Genomic DNA, 16,031 nt, shown 5'->3' on the forward strand with positions numbered 1-16,031 from the left:
CAGTAACCTCTGCAAGTATAAGGATGGATGGAATATTTAAAAAAGTGTTTCCACACGTCTCCAACACTCTGGCTCACTAGGAAATGAGGTCCTATGTCCAAAATTCCTGACTGTTCCTTTAAACTAAAGATGCACTTTGTAACTGGAGGATACGACACCTGCTTGTATCCATTCTTTCTCTAAGGTGTTCCACACTGTAGTCTTAAATGCATCAATCTTTCATTTATTTATTTATTTAAATGTGTTTTATTATAAAATACCAAAATGTGTTTTTACTGTGAATGGGGTCTCACCTCCTCAAATCATCTAATATGGCTATGGTGTCCATGGAGATAATGCCTATCATTCCAGATAAAGTATTAATAGTATCTTCATGGAGAAGAGCAGATGACATGGCCTACTCAAGAAAAGTTACATAGTGCACCTTTAATACTCTGTTGTACAATATGCAGATTATCCTAACTGGGAGATAAAACGAGTATAGTACAACATTCTGGTTCTCAACATTCTGGTCATATGGGATTCACTGTAGTATTCTCCCTTTCATCATCCACGGTACATGGGGAAGTTGTCTGTCCGTCCAACTCTCCTCTATGTCTCCATACACACATATACACACATATACACAGATATACACATGCACACATACACACATACACACTCTGCTCTTCTACGTGACCCAATCAAATCAGCAGGATTTGATTTGCACCTTGTTCATAATTCCCTTTCAATCCGAGCTATTTCAGACTTCTAAAAGGTGAGAATGCTGTCAGATACTTGACTTAAAATAACATTAGTCACCTCACCTTGTTAAATTCAAAACGCCATTAATTGCTTTGGAACTTCCAAGGTTGTTGAGAGGAGACGAACTCAAAGGCAGCTTTCAAATTTGGGTCTTTCTGCTTATTTCCCCCATGACCTTTTGATGAGAGCTCATGCCTCCTGTCGTCTGCGTGTCTTTTCGAAATACATAAAACGTGTGAAAACCGCACGTAGTCCCTCCGGCGGCGTGCTCGGCTCCCCCATTGGATTGCATTGCTCGCTTGGCGCCAGGTGCGTTTGGCGATGTCCGCGGGGGCAGCTGTGACGGGCGGCGCGAGCTTTGAAGGAAATGTTACTGGTCACGAGGTGTCATAGGAGCGCGCGTGTCAGCTCCGTGAAGTGCCCCCAAGAGCAGCAGCTGAAGCCCGTCACCGCGGCGTTAGAAGATCAGCCAGGCGTTACCTCCCCCTCCCCAGACACTTCCCCTTCACACACACAGATGCATGCACGCTCACACAAACACACACGCAGACATGGCTGGACTTTGGATATCACTGTTATACTCATAGATCACCCTGGGGTGCTACCGGGGAAGAGACACACATGGGTTTATGTGTTGTAATGGGGACTTTACATAGACTTGCGTTTCTTTTTTGAAGACTGGGGCTGTGTATTGTTCAAACTGCACACTGTAAACAACTCCAGGAGAATTCACTCTTGAAAGACAGCTAAAATATGAAATGAATATGTATCCCATGCATTTCAGAGCATATTTGTAGATATCTACTACTTAACCACAGGCTAATCAAGATTTTTCTATAAATAAGACAGGATATTTTGTTTGTTACAGTCATTTATCTAAATAATTAGATAGATTAGATAATTATTTATCTAAATAATTGCAAACTTTGCCCTTTGATAATCAACTCAGATTGCAATGCTGATTCAAGTGCGATATATATATCTATATCTATATATCTATATCTATCTATCTATCTATCTATATATATATATATATATATATATATATATATATATATATATAAACACCACTGAGACTGAGCCTAATCTTAACCATAGTCACTAACCCTCCTAACCTTAACACAAACCCTTAACTTAACCTATTTTGACCCATATCTTGACTTTAAATCATGTTGTTGATCTAATAACATCATTTTCATTACAGGGACCTGCTTTTTTGTCCCCATAAAGACAGTAGGTCCCCATGATGAGAGTGTGTATACAAATTTCCCCACATTGTTATAAACACCTGTCCACGGGGTTATGGACTTTGGATGTCACCCCTGTCCTCATGGGTGACCCTTGGGTGCTACTGGTGCAAGGACACGTGAATGGGAGCAGGGTGCTGTGACAGTGGAGGCTGTCAAAAGCAGTGTCAGTGTGGATGTGGTGAGGAGAAGTGAAGGTCACAGCGGACAGCTTTAACTAATGAGCAGCTCTTGTTCACTGCTCCACAGGGAGATGAGTGTTAGTGAACCAGTCTTACATGTGGAGCAGAGGCGCTGCCACCAACTGGCAGGACGGGCAACTGCTGGGGGCCACCTGCCCTGACCACAAGGGCCCCCCAAAGGTCCTTTAGTTGCCAGAGCCGCATTGCAATAGGGATATACACAGTAGGGAAAGTGGGGTCTGATTGGAGGGCCCCCTGTGATGCTTTGCTTGGGCCCCCAGTACACAATGTACATAATGCTTGTGAAATAAAATGGTAAGGTACACTAGCAAAATCTGAAAAAGTGAAATAACAAAGCAAAGGGTGTCTACATTGAGGATTTCAATATAAAATATAATATATATTTACTAGAGTTATTTCCCTTTTTTCTGTAATACATAATTTCATATATATTTGATGTAAAAAAAAATAATAATAAAAAAAAACACTGAATGAGATGGTGTGTCCAAACTTTTGACTGGTAGTGTATATGCCTGCTAAGTCGTATGAGAGCTTTAAAACATTTTCAATACACTGAATTTAGTTTCTTAACAGGTAATATCAGTGTGTGAGACAAAAGTTAGTGTGGTTTTGAGTGATTCAATAGATTTCAGAGTAAATAAATTAACACAAAAGCTCACTCTGAACTTTGTGTCAGTTAAGTTTAGCTACAGTTATTTGTACCTCACTGTTTTGTTGTGAAGTTTTACATTTGTGACCCTTTTGACTGCACAGTGTTACGCTGATGGACACCAAAGGTCAAGCGTGGAACAGGTTTCTACCTATCAAATATATGATCAAGCAACAAAAATATTTCTTATTACATTTTGAGCATGATTTGAAGAAAAACGTCAAGACTGTATTTGTTTCATAGCATATTTCTTCTGTAGGTTTCTGATGTTAGTTCAACCATTATTCACAAGTAAAGGTTAAGAGCTGTGGTTTGCTCTAAAATAAAGACCAAATAGTCAGGCTTAAACTGTGTAATTATTTCTACAATGCCCATTTCAATGTACCATAAAAGTCAGCCATCTTTCTCTTTATGTCAGTTTTTCCATCTCTTCTCATCACACCTTCATCAGCTCCTGTCTTTTCTCACCTCTTTTTCTTAACTCTAAATGACTCCAGTTTTAGACAGCATGTGCAGAGATTCCATTATAGACATTTGAAATATACAGCTATTGATAGTGCTTTGCATAATTGCCCATTGCATGTTGATAATCTAAAATGTTAAGTCTGACTGTATAGAAATATACAAACTTATCATCTGTATTCAGTCACAGTCTGTTTCATTCTTTCTCCATAACAGTTGAAATGGAAGCATTCTGATGCAAAATATGACAGTTAACTTGTACATAGTTTATTATTATTATTATTATGGACTTGAAAATCTGTTAGGGTCATTGGACGTGTGTGTGTTCTGTTTTTCCAGATTGTAATTGTAACCCCTATGGCTCAGTCAGTGATCGCTGTAATGGCACAGGATTTTGTATTTGTAAGGAGGGCACTACGGGGCCCAAGTGTCATGACTGTCTGCCCGGATTTATGTGGGACAATGGCTGCAAATGTAAGTAGACTCACCCTCTCCTTCGTGGCTACAGTCTTGGCTCTGCTCTCTGCCTTTTGAAAACATGTTTTTATTACTATTGTTGCACTTATAAGCAATGCTATTTGCGAGTTAAAAATTGCCACCTCGGAAAATGCCTGGCTTTTTATGTTATGTGCTGATGCAGAAAAAAAACTATAGCTTTAGCAATATGCTAATTATGCAGGGCAAACTTTGCTTGTCGTATAACTCATATAGTATGTAGTGTGGAGTTGCACACAAGTTTTAAACAAATTAGTTGGTCATATTAGTGAATGTTTAAATCCCAAATGGTTATAAACAAGTTAAAACTAAGTTTGACTTCTAGTTTATGTTATAGAACTTTAACCTTGCTGACAACACAATGTATTGCCGTACGTGCTATGATGACTTTTAAAGGTCTACACATTTTTCTGGATGTTATTACTTTCCAACAGGTCTGACCCATAACTTGGCTGCATCACCTCTTGCCTTCATAGACAAAGATACGTTGCCATACTGTGGAATATTCTGGACAAAGAAATAAAATCTCCATGCACTGTAAACTCAAAAGTTCAAAGTAATTGCACAGATTAAGTTGTGTATACTCAAAGTTTTAGAAATAGTCCTACTAACTTGATTATGTCAAATTGATGTAACATGTTCTTCTTTTTGAGTAATTTTAACTTTCGGAACTATTGTGTGTATAAGTGAGCGTAACTCAAAAACATAGATTAGTAAGTTATTTATGTAGCACCTTTCACAGATATAAAATCACAAAGTGCTTTACAGAGTGCAATAAACAACATATACAAGAACAGAGGAATTACACAGTCAACTAAAAGCTTGTCTAAAAAGCAGTGTCTTTGAGTTCTGGTAACCTAATCAGGTTTACAGTGCAGAAACGCAGGTGATGAACTCTTCACCAGAAAGTTACACAATACAACTTTAATATCTCACAAATAAACAAGACAAAACATTTTATGGACAGACACACATTATAAAGCAGCGTTCCTCTCTCCTTTCTCTTCCTCACTGTATGTTCAAAGCACCACAGCCGCACACACACAGACCCGACACCTGAGCCTATCTTTATGTATTCATTTATTGTATAGGAAATATTAAGAACATATTATGAGCTGGCGCCCTATAGGACTTAGACAGTGTTAGCTCAATGGCGTGTCTGGATACATGCAGCTCTGTACTCTGTAACCAGCCTCCAACACAACAGCTGAGCCAATATTGAGCGGTGCCCTGCTGGCCGTGGTCTGTTTGAAAAGCCCTCTCCCCATGCCAGCCCCCCACACCACAATGTACCACAATGTCATCCAAGTCCAACATTTCCACAGGACCGGACCCGCTTACTCCGACCGCAGCCTGGTTTGTTTTGTGTTTGTGACGCTTTTATATATTTGGATTTCCCCTGGCTATAGCACAAAGCCTCGCTGTGATGTTTTTCTACTTTTAAATGTCACCAATTTTTCATTGTTTGTTCAAATCAAACTCGTGCCACCTGGACGAAAGTTTGGAGAAAGCTTCCTATTTTAGACAGGAAATAAGGTTGGTGTAATATCGGCCAGTCTGGGTATGCTCAAGATTATGAGTTTTAAAGGATTTATATTATTCTGTTTTCTGGTTTATGTTATAATGTTGTTTCCTCATCAAAACATACCTGGAGTTGTGTTTTGTTTTATTCACATGTTTAACACACACCCTCCATTTAGGTTATTCTCTTAAACGGAAAAACACTCCACTGTATTTTTAAGATCAAAAATCATTCAGATAACTTCAGCCCTGGAATTGCCAATCTCTACTGAACAAAAGGTAAAAGGTAGCTGTTAACTTGAAAACTACGACTACATGACATCACAAGGTGGAGCATTTTGAGCTTTGGAGATGCAGGTTAATAATAAAGGATTTCTCAAACATGTGAATGAAACTGAACAGCTTTGTAACACAGCTTAAAACTCACAAAAGTCAGTTTTGCGTAATATAGTACCTTTAAATGCAGATATTGCAGGAAAAGCGAGATAATTATAGCTAAAATCAATGTTTAGAAACTTTACAAATCCAATGCGCTCAAAACATGCCAAGATTTACATAATATAGTTGGCCTGTTTCACCAAATGACTAAAAATGAAAACTATTTAAGTTGTCCCAAGACCAATATGAGCCAAGATGACAGTGGCACAGAATGTATTTCTGTATTTTGACCTAAAGAATCATCAGTTTAACCTCTTTAAAAGTATGTGCTATGAAGCTCAACAGTGACCACACACCCCCTGGCTCCAAAAGTAAATTTCACATTCATTTCATCATAGATTTTATATATTAAAAATCTGAAAGCTCACTCAAAACTAATGAAGAGACCCATAATTTTGTGTAAAGTATTTTTCTAAAACTTAATAAACCACAACAGTTCACCAAATCTTGCATTTGAACTCTTACTAGTCTATGGGAAAAATTAATGAAAAATTTACTTTCACAGTTTCAAGTTTGACTAGGAGCTAATATCGCTGTGTTAAAATTGCTGAAAACAAATATTACGAAAAACTTGCAATCATAATAATAATACTAGAAAAGCACTCAGAGAGCGCAGACCTCCGCCAAGGACTACCCCCATTTTTTATATAAATTGCGATAAAATCAGTCTTCTGGATCAGATCCGGATCAGCCTTTGGAATATGAAAGAGGATCCCATTGTCCATCCCTGAGTCAAATTTCATGGGGTTTGGTCAATAATTAACCGAGATATTGAGAAACAAAAATTTTGGCCCCATTTACCACAATGTTAACTAAAATTTCAAAGTGATCCAGAATCCAGGATTTCTTCCGGATCACCCCCAAAATGAATTCAGTTCTTCCTTTTCACATTTCCAACAAATCCTGAAAATTTCATCAAAATCGGTCCATAACTTTTTGAGTTATGTTGCTAACAGACAAAACAAACAAACAAACAAACAGACAAACAAACAAACAAACAGACAAACGCCGGCAAAAACATAACCTCCTTGGCGAAGGTAATAAAACCCAGCTAGTGAATTTTCAGTGTAAATTGAGCAGCTTTTTCATTTACCCAGATGGTTCATTTAAACACTGTTCACTCATCAAAATATGCAGTGTTGTCCCCCGCGTCCTGAAGCCTGTATACAGTTTAAAGCCTTGGTACAACAAGCCCGACAGCAGATGATCTGGTTATTTCTGGATGTATCTGTGAACCTGTATTATTGTTGCTCATACTTTTACTGCAAATGGCATATTTTACCACATGCTCCTGAATGCCTGTTAGGTACGCCCCACGGTGGTGTTCCTGAGAAGTTGTAAAAACATCACCTGTAAAAGAGCAGCAGGTGAAATTCTGAGCATTCACTTCACTGTGTGCTGTCACCAAGGCGCTGTAATCCAAATTATAATGGAAATCCTACGCAACACACACATGCAGAAGCCATATAAGCAATTGGATAAATAAATATTCCACATTACATTGCAATAGTCATCCACAGATACTTGGTAGTACATTTTCTAATGTTAAAATTTGTTTTAAGTAAAACCAGGACAGAATCTTAAAGGACACATATTATTCAGAATGTACTTTTTCAAACTTTTAACCATCTTAAAATGTTGTACCCTCTTCAAAAATGTACCTGTAGTTGTATTTTGCTTCATTCACATGATTCATTAATGCTGTTTACAAGGTCATCTCGCTCAGAGTCTCACAAAACATTTTCCCTAGAGTGTTACGTCACAGGTAGAATTCTGGTGGAGTTTATGAAGGTTAATACCAATAGAAGTTATGCATAAGGAATGAAAACAGGAATGAAAAGAATGAAAATTTAGTAAACCTCTTGAACCCATACAAACAAGCATAAAGGGCAAAAAAGTTAAAAGATAAAAAAAAAAAATCTTGATAGTCTTTGTAGCATTAAAGCTACTAATGCAAAATTGACTCTTGTGAGCTTTAAGTCAGGTTATAATGTTGTTACCTCATCAGAAAACATAGCTGGAGTTGTTTTGTGTCCTTCATGTTTGAGTTATTCTTTATTGTTAGTGTGTCTATATTAAGTCACAAACCTCCGCAACCCAAGTCAATAGACGTTATTTGTAAATCTCAAAATAAAGGTGGATTTGACCATTATTGAACATTAATGAGGATATTTTATTGTTGACTGAGTGATCGTGTCTCTCTGAACAATTAGTATTACTCAAGTTTTAAACAGTGAAAAACAGTAATTGAACCAGAAATAAAAGGATCCATAAGTCGTCTATTTGGACATTAAATGTAGCCCGTTTCTTTTTCTTTTCAACATTCAATTGAACCAGAAATATTGGAACAAAATAGTCAATAAAATAATTACAAAAAGATAAAAAAAAATATACAAAACATGTCTTAACATTTCAACATGTGGCAGAACTGTATATTGCAGATCATGACAAGGCGACCCTCCAAAAATCTCTTGTGACCCACCTGAGGGTTGCGACCCAGTCTTTGGGAAACAAAGGTCTATATTTCCAAAGCTCAAAATTCTCTGATCCACCTTGTGATATCAGGAAGCAGTACATTTCAATTTAAAAGACACCTTAGAGCTTGGTAATTCCAGGTCTGAAATCATCCAAATTATCACAGGGAAGGTGTTTGTAGTCTAAAAATACCGTGGAGCACTTCCTGTAATATCACATGACATCTCAAAGTGGAACAGAGTGTTTTCAGTTTGAAAGAAGAACTCGGCCTAAACATGCAGAGTTTGTGTGTTAAATATGTGAATCAAACAAAACACAGCTCGGGGTTTGTTTTAGACATGGAAACAACATTATGGCATAGATCAGAAACAGTGTGATATGATCCCTTTAAACCGGAGAAGTTAGTGTACACGCTCACTAAAATATGTCCTCAACAAACTGTTTATGCTCTAAAGTCCAATTCCAGCTTGATAAAACATCTATCAGGCCTCGCTGACAGTCCCACTCTCTTGTCTCTCGCGCCTGCAGTTCTTCATCTCTGAAATAGTTTGAAAACTTGTTGTGACCTTGCCCTCCTCCTCTCCTCTTCCTTTCCCCCCACTCCTCTTCTCCGCTGTATATTTATGCACAGGGGCGATCCTCTTTGTGCATGCAGACTGGAGAAGGCAATTAAAAACTCAAATCTCTCATCAAACACATGACAGTCCCAGACAGGCACACCTAGCTTTCCAAATATTATCCCTCATATCAAAAGCAAACGGCTGCCATGGCGTCATTTAGAGGCGCTGTGTTTACATCTGGAGGAGGATTTGAACCAGGATCAGCCCAGCTCCGAGCCTCTGTCTGGGCTTTCATCACTCGCTCACAGCTGTGCATCTCCACTAATTGTCGTTTGCTTCGTTATGAGCATGATTACAGAATAAAGACTGTATAGGGGCTCAATATGGTACGCATCTACAGGCATTTTCATTGTTAGAGGAGATAGAGCTACACAGTGATGCTTTGACTTTGGTTACAGATGCAAACATGGGTGCTGGTAAATTTGAACGCTACTGAAAAGACATACACACATTGCAGATGCTTTTACCAAATTGTAATTCGTACAAAAGCCCACAGATCATATTTATCAAGAATTTTACCTTTATCAGGATTGACAATCTAATCTACAAATCACAGAATACAAGAAATCTGGATTATTATTAACAATTCACAACATATTTAGAAGGCATTTTTGAATCGCTGAAACCTGTCTTTGTTAAATTTATCAAGTGTGCGCAGGACTATCTAACTTTTCTTCCTGTCCCCATAGATATCATTGCTTTGCCTGTTCCAATTACAGTTGATTTTATTACCAAAAAACTTGAAAAATGTATCACCGTGAGCTCGCCTCTTCACAGATCTCACCACCTGTCTCTATGGAAAGTTTAATGCATTACTGTGGAACATTTTAGAAAAAGCGACATCTTCATAGAGACAAGTAGGTAGTGGACCCTCTATGTACCCTCTCTATATATTTTTATCTGTTCAACAAAATACTTTTAAGGCCCAAGAAGTGCTTTTTCTGAGTACATGGAAATATGCAAAACATATTTAAATTTATGAATAGGATGCCATGCTGTTCTGGCATAACTTACTGAACTTTTTGGTCCAAACATTATGAAAGAGAAAGACTAATCTTAATGTTTCTTGAGTGTTTTTGTAAACTTTTTGGACCTCACCCCATCAGAGCAGATAGAGGAGCCCCATGTGGAGGTTTTACTTTGTTTAATTGGCTAAATGAGCTGTGGAGCACACAGGGGTTGGCTGCTCTCACACAGGTCTTTGAAGCCCAGTCAACCAGCTGTGCACAGCTCTGGATTCAGTGTTTGAGGAGGAGAGGATGGAGTTAAAAATAAATATATGTAGTGGTCATTTTAAAGGGACAATATGTAACTTTTCTATGGAGGAGTCTGCCACTATTACTTTGCTTGAGATGTTCTGCAGTGTGATATTAAAAGTATCATATTGCTCAGAAATACCTTGAAATACATGTGTTTGTACTGTGAGTGGTGTTGCCTCTTCACAGATCTGACCTGTAACTTGATCTAGAGGCGTCAAAGCTAGTCACCATGGAGAAAGATACCCTTAATGCCATACTGTGGAACATTACAAGAAAAGCAATAACATTTTCATAAAGATAAGCAGGCAGAAAAGTTACACAGTGCACCTTTAAAATACTAATGTGAGCTGTTGAATTTTAGTTATTTCTGTTCTGTTGGGTTGCAGAGTAGCTATAATTCAGTGACCTTTTTTGGTTCGAAGCCTGGATAAATGAACCATGAAAACCAGCAGGCATAAAAAGGTAGTTATGAGAGTGAATATACGAGACCAGATTGGACATACTAAACCAAAATATCAATAAAAATACAACTAAACGTGTCTGATTTTGTGTCTAATCCTCACTAATTTATTTTGATGAAACTATTAAACGTTTCAAAAATACAGTGGAAAAAGAGTGAGGGTTTGAAGGAGGATAGAGGCAGAACATGTCCCTGAGCCCTGTGACTTGACCCGTGACTCCGTCTGACAGCAGAGCAGCCTCACCTGCACCAGCTGTCCTACTCCTTTCCCCCTCTTCCCTCTCGTCCTCTCCTCTTTTCCTCCTCTCCTCAGCACACAAACACATATGAATGTCTTTCAGATAGGACAATAGCATAGTCTTATGTGCTACAAAACTAATCTCATATTCACTGTTGATATTGCTATATTAATTCCCACACCATTGTCGCACAAGTTAAAGGTGCACTGTGTAACATTTCTGGTGGAGGCTCTGCTACCTGCTTGTTTCAAAGTTCCACAGTATGGCATTAAAGGGCCCATCTCATGTAAAAATCTTTTCACATTGTATCTTATGCACATATACAAGCACAATTTGGGTTTTGGAAGATTCATTACACAATAGTTATGAAATCTTACTGATTTCTTTGAGGCAGTCCCAGACCAGGTACTATGAAAGACGGGATATTGCTCATCCCCCCGCCCGTCCTGAGAAAGCACAGGCTCCGCCCTCCAAATGTGACGTAAGCTCTGAGTGAGCCGCCCTTCCTCCCCCCATCTCAGGGAGGGAGGGGGAGACAGACGTGCACCCTGATAGCGGTAGTAATAAACTTTTATTCATCATGGCGATACAGCGTGTTCAGCCGCATGTGTTGGACCCAGAAACAGAAGAGGACTTTGAGGTCGACATCAGCTGAACATTACTGATTGGTAAAGTATTAATAAATGCTAGTAGATTAACTTATTATATCATGTACACTGCAGTGTAGAACAACACACTGTGCAAAGAGCTTTCTGCTACGTCAAACGCATCATAGGTGTAGCTGGCCGCGTCATCGTTGTAGCAGATTTAGTTCGTTGTCACGTGAGAGGGTGGCAGAAATATTCAATTTGTTAAAAAAAAAACGCAGAATCAATCTAAAAAACACTTAGGCGACATATACAAGGCCCACACATCACTCTTAGAAGGTAGAAAGCTCTGAAAAGTTGATTTTGCATGAGATGGGCCCTTCAAAACTAATTTAATGGAGACAAGGAGGGAACGACACCTGGCCAAGTTCTAGGTCAGATCTGTGAAGTAAGAATGTATGTTTTTCAGTCTATTTTTGAGCAATGAAAACAACTGTTATTCAATAAATGCAAGAAATATACATTTAATGCCATACTGTGGGATGTTCCAGGCAAAGCAATAACATCTCTACAGTCTAATCCTCCTTCTGATCCACTAGGCAAGGCGTTATCTAGTAAGTGACAAATAAAGCACTTTACATTGATTTTCTTGTTCAACAATTTGCTCCTGCTGGAAGCTTATTTAAAGGTCCAATATTAGGCTAAATGGATTCTTGTGAGCTTTCAGCCGTGTTAAAATGTTGTTACCTTCTCAAAAACGTACCTGGAGTTGTGTTTTGCTTCATTCACGCATGTTTGATTAATCATTTATTATCAGTCTGTTTACATCTCTCTCTAAAACTCTAAATCATCTTGTGATATCATGAGGCGATAGTTTTAAAGTTAACTGCTACGTTTTACATCTTGGTTAGATATTGGTAATTCCGGGGCAGAAATCATCAAAATGATTCTAGTGAAGGTGTATGGAGTTTAAAAACAATGTAGAGCACTTCCCGTATTACCACATGACATCAGAACTCATCCTAACATAAACAAAGCAAAACACAACTTCAGATGAGGAAATAACATTATAACATCAGAAAATAATGTGATATGGCCCTTTAAAGTGGTTCAGATCTGTCCGTGACGCATTAAAAACTCCACTACATCTTATAACATTTTACACGCTGAATCTTTGCCAGCTTTAATAAAGAAAACAATTAAACAAATCGTCTTTCTGTGGTACATCTTTGCTCTTCAGTTTATCGACTCAGCTCCTGTAGGGCTCTGAATCAAAAGCACTGTCACTGGTAAAATCCTCAGACATAGTTCAGATGGATCAGTTTGTACTTTGGTAATTGGTGGAGCTGTGGCCTCCAGCAGATGGCGCCGTGCCAAAACAGCAGCATATCCTCTCAAACAGAATTCAGTGTTTCTTAATGAGGCTCCTGTCAAGGCCTGTATTTGACTGAGTCCAATCTCTCTCCCTCCCAGTATCCACAAGGAGCCGTTACATTTGTTGTGATATTTTCAGTAATGACTTGATGGATTGTTCTCGGCGCACGGGCTGAACCGAATCACATCCGCTCTCCTCACATTCACTCACACCTTATAGATTCTAACTCGAGGCATGTGACAGTGTTTTGACCAAAGACAACAGTGTGCACCGATCAGAGCTGGGATTGGACCACCAACCTTCAAACTAATGAACCAACACTCTTGAACTAATCCTATATCCTATAACTACTAGTACTACTTTTACTACACTGAGCATGATGCCACATACTGTCTACCACTACTAAGATAATAAAATTACTCATAATAGGGCTACCACTGCTCTCATATTTAAAGTTTGGATATATTAATCTTATAGCTATCTCCTCCTACTACTAATACTACTATTGGTGCTACTACTATTACTAATGCTGCTACAGCTACTGCAGCAACTAAATTCACTTCTTGGGCCTAACACTATATTTTTACTGCAATATTGTTTAACTATTTTTAAAATATATTTAAATATTGTATCAAACAACCAAATATTAATTTGTAACAACGACAACTACTAGGCCTATTACTACTATTACTACTACTATTACTACAACTATTACTACTACTACTATTAATTTAACTTTTACTACTACTACTACTACTACTACTACTACTATTACTACTACTACTACTACTACTACTACTACTACTACTACTACTACTACTACTACTACTACTACTACTACTACTACTACTACTACTACTACTACTACTACTACTACTACTACTACTACTACTACTACTACTACTACTACTACTACTACTACTACTACTACTACTACTACTACTACTACTACTACTACTACTACTACTACTACTACTACTACTACTACTACTACTACTACTACTACTACTACTAGGCCTACTTACTACTACTACTACTACTACTACTACTACTACTACTACTACTACTACTACTACTACTACTACTACTACTACTACTACTACTACTACTATTACTACTACTATTACTACTACTACTGTTCCTATTACTAATACAACCATTTTGCAATAATCTGGCATATTTACTCTGTAATTACAGATGTTCATGTACTGAATATGCACTGTCTCTATGAAATAAATAAATAAAAATACTACTACTACTACTACTACTACTACAGCTGCTGCAACAACTAAATTAATTTATCACTGCTACACTTTAGTTTAATTATTGTAAACATTGTATCACAAACAAATATTACTAATTTGTAACAACAGTGACTATTTCAGTTTTTACTGCTACTGCTACTACTACTACTACTACTACTACTATTATTATACTACTTACCTTTCTTTGTCACTCTCCTGCTTTTCTGCCCCCTCTCCATCTCTGAGTATTAGTATTAGTCCTTGTATTTGCTTGTGTGTTATTTGCCCCAGTGCGTTCCTGGCTGCGGTGGACTCCACTATAAAGCACTAAAGTACCTTCTGTGTGTTCATCAGTGTTTATCGGTGCGTGTGGCATTATTAGCTGGTGGACGCTGCTGCCGTTGTTTGCCTGCAGCTTGCTTGACAGCCTGGCTCCTTTGGGAATAGTGTGGCCTCGGCATTCCTGCTTCTAAATATACACACCAATTTTCACCTGACGTTCTGCGGGCCCAAAGTCACTGCTGTTTTGGGGGAATGCCTCACAGATGGTGGGCTTTGCGTGCAGACAGTGTTTGGAAGTGCTTTATTGGATGAGGTTTTTAAAAGAAATTGAAGAGAAAATAACAACTCAATTAGTAATAGAAATAAGTTGGGGATATAAAGATGTTTAAGTAATCCCTCAGTTGTCCAATTGGGGTCATAGCAAAAGACTGAATGTGTTTTTTTAAGTGAATGTGTTCTGCCACTCGCCAAGGATGTTTTCCAGTTGACAGAACCTTCTTTACCTTTAGAGATATAAATAATTATGTGGGTGGAGGTAACTTTTACAGATGCCGACTTCTGTTATAGCTTCTTCGATACAACCTCCAACCAACCAATGTTTATCATTTGTAAAAGGAAAAAATTATAGCACCATATAGATTTTTTGGAACATGTCAAATTCACTTCCAGGTTAAGTTTTATAAGTCCATTCGGAACCAGATTCCTCATTCTTTTTTTTCAATAGCCTGTCTGAAAAAAAAAAAGTATATTAAAAGTTTTTTTTTTTTTAAACTTGTTCCTGAAACATTATAAAACATTAATTTATTAAGCGTAATCTTGTGTTTTAAATGTGCTTTTTGGACTTAAAACAATCAAGTTATGGTTGTATCTATGGGAGTCTGTGGGAAAAATGAATGGAAAATTGAGCTCAGTTGTCAAAAATCAAAAGCATCATAAATAGACACAGTAATTTTTTTAGATGTATTTTTTGCAATATTTTTAGCTCATTATTTATTGTTTGAAATTAGGATTTGGCCTGAAATGATCGTACTATACTATCCATGTTCACTTTGGCATTAAGTAACAGTTTTTGAAATTACTTAAAAGTACTTTCTAACAGGGCTACTTTTAAGTAATTTCTAGTTTGAAACAAAAATCCAACATGTCCTACCCTAACTCATGTTTCTTTGTCTCCCTCAGCCCGTGTTTGTGACAACGAACTCCTGCGCTGTCAAAATGGAGGAGTGTGCGTCAACAACGTGCGCTGTAACTGTCCGGCGGCGTTCACCGGGGTCCTGTGTGAGAAAGCGCGCTGTGAGAACGAACTGGGCGGCTGTCAGGGGCCCAACTCTGGACACGCCCCTCTGACCTTTGACCCCTCCTCCAAAACCCTGCTCCTCCTCCTGCTGCTGCTGTCGGGCTGGTCGCTGCTGAGAGACGCCCCCTGCTGGCCAGTCTAAAGACGCCCCACGGCCCCAACACTACACACTTGCTCATCCACCTCCAAATAATCAACCATTTACAAAGAACAATCATGAGCTTTTCGGGACTTGAATGAGCTTCGCTGCCCCCAGTGGACACTTGCGATACCGGGAATGTGCCAGAGTGCAAAAACTTTTCATTTAACTTTAAAGAATATATATGAAAAAAAATAAAAAACTTTAAAAATGCCAGATGTTATTTAAAAAAAGAGTAAAAATGAGCAAGGAACAGACGACTGAAAGACATCTCCCCTCCCCACAAAGCCATACC

The 16,031-nt window shown here is 38.2% G+C and overlaps 1 protein-coding gene across 1 annotated transcript in view; it reads left to right on the forward strand.

Annotated features, from left to right (window-relative positions):
• Positions 1-15,739, forward strand: part of ntng1a (netrin g1a) — a 173,320-nt gene extending 157,581 nt beyond the window's left edge. Inside the window, exons 6-7 of the mRNA XM_055151258.1 lie at positions 3,645-3,779; positions 15,480-15,739. Coding sequence (XP_055007233.1) covers positions 3,645-3,779; positions 15,480-15,739 — 395 coding nt within the window. The remainder of the gene's footprint in view (positions 1-3,644; positions 3,780-15,479) is intronic.
• Positions 15,740-16,031: the final 292 nt, after the last annotated feature.

Source organism: Boleophthalmus pectinirostris, unplaced genomic scaffold (assembly GCF_026225935.1).
Source record: "Boleophthalmus pectinirostris isolate CB_2022bp ecotype Guang Dong unplaced genomic scaffold, ASM2622593v1 HiC_scaffold_15, whole genome shotgun sequence".
Classification (NCBI taxonomy): Eukaryota; Metazoa; Chordata; class Actinopteri; order Gobiiformes; family Gobiidae; genus Boleophthalmus; species Boleophthalmus pectinirostris.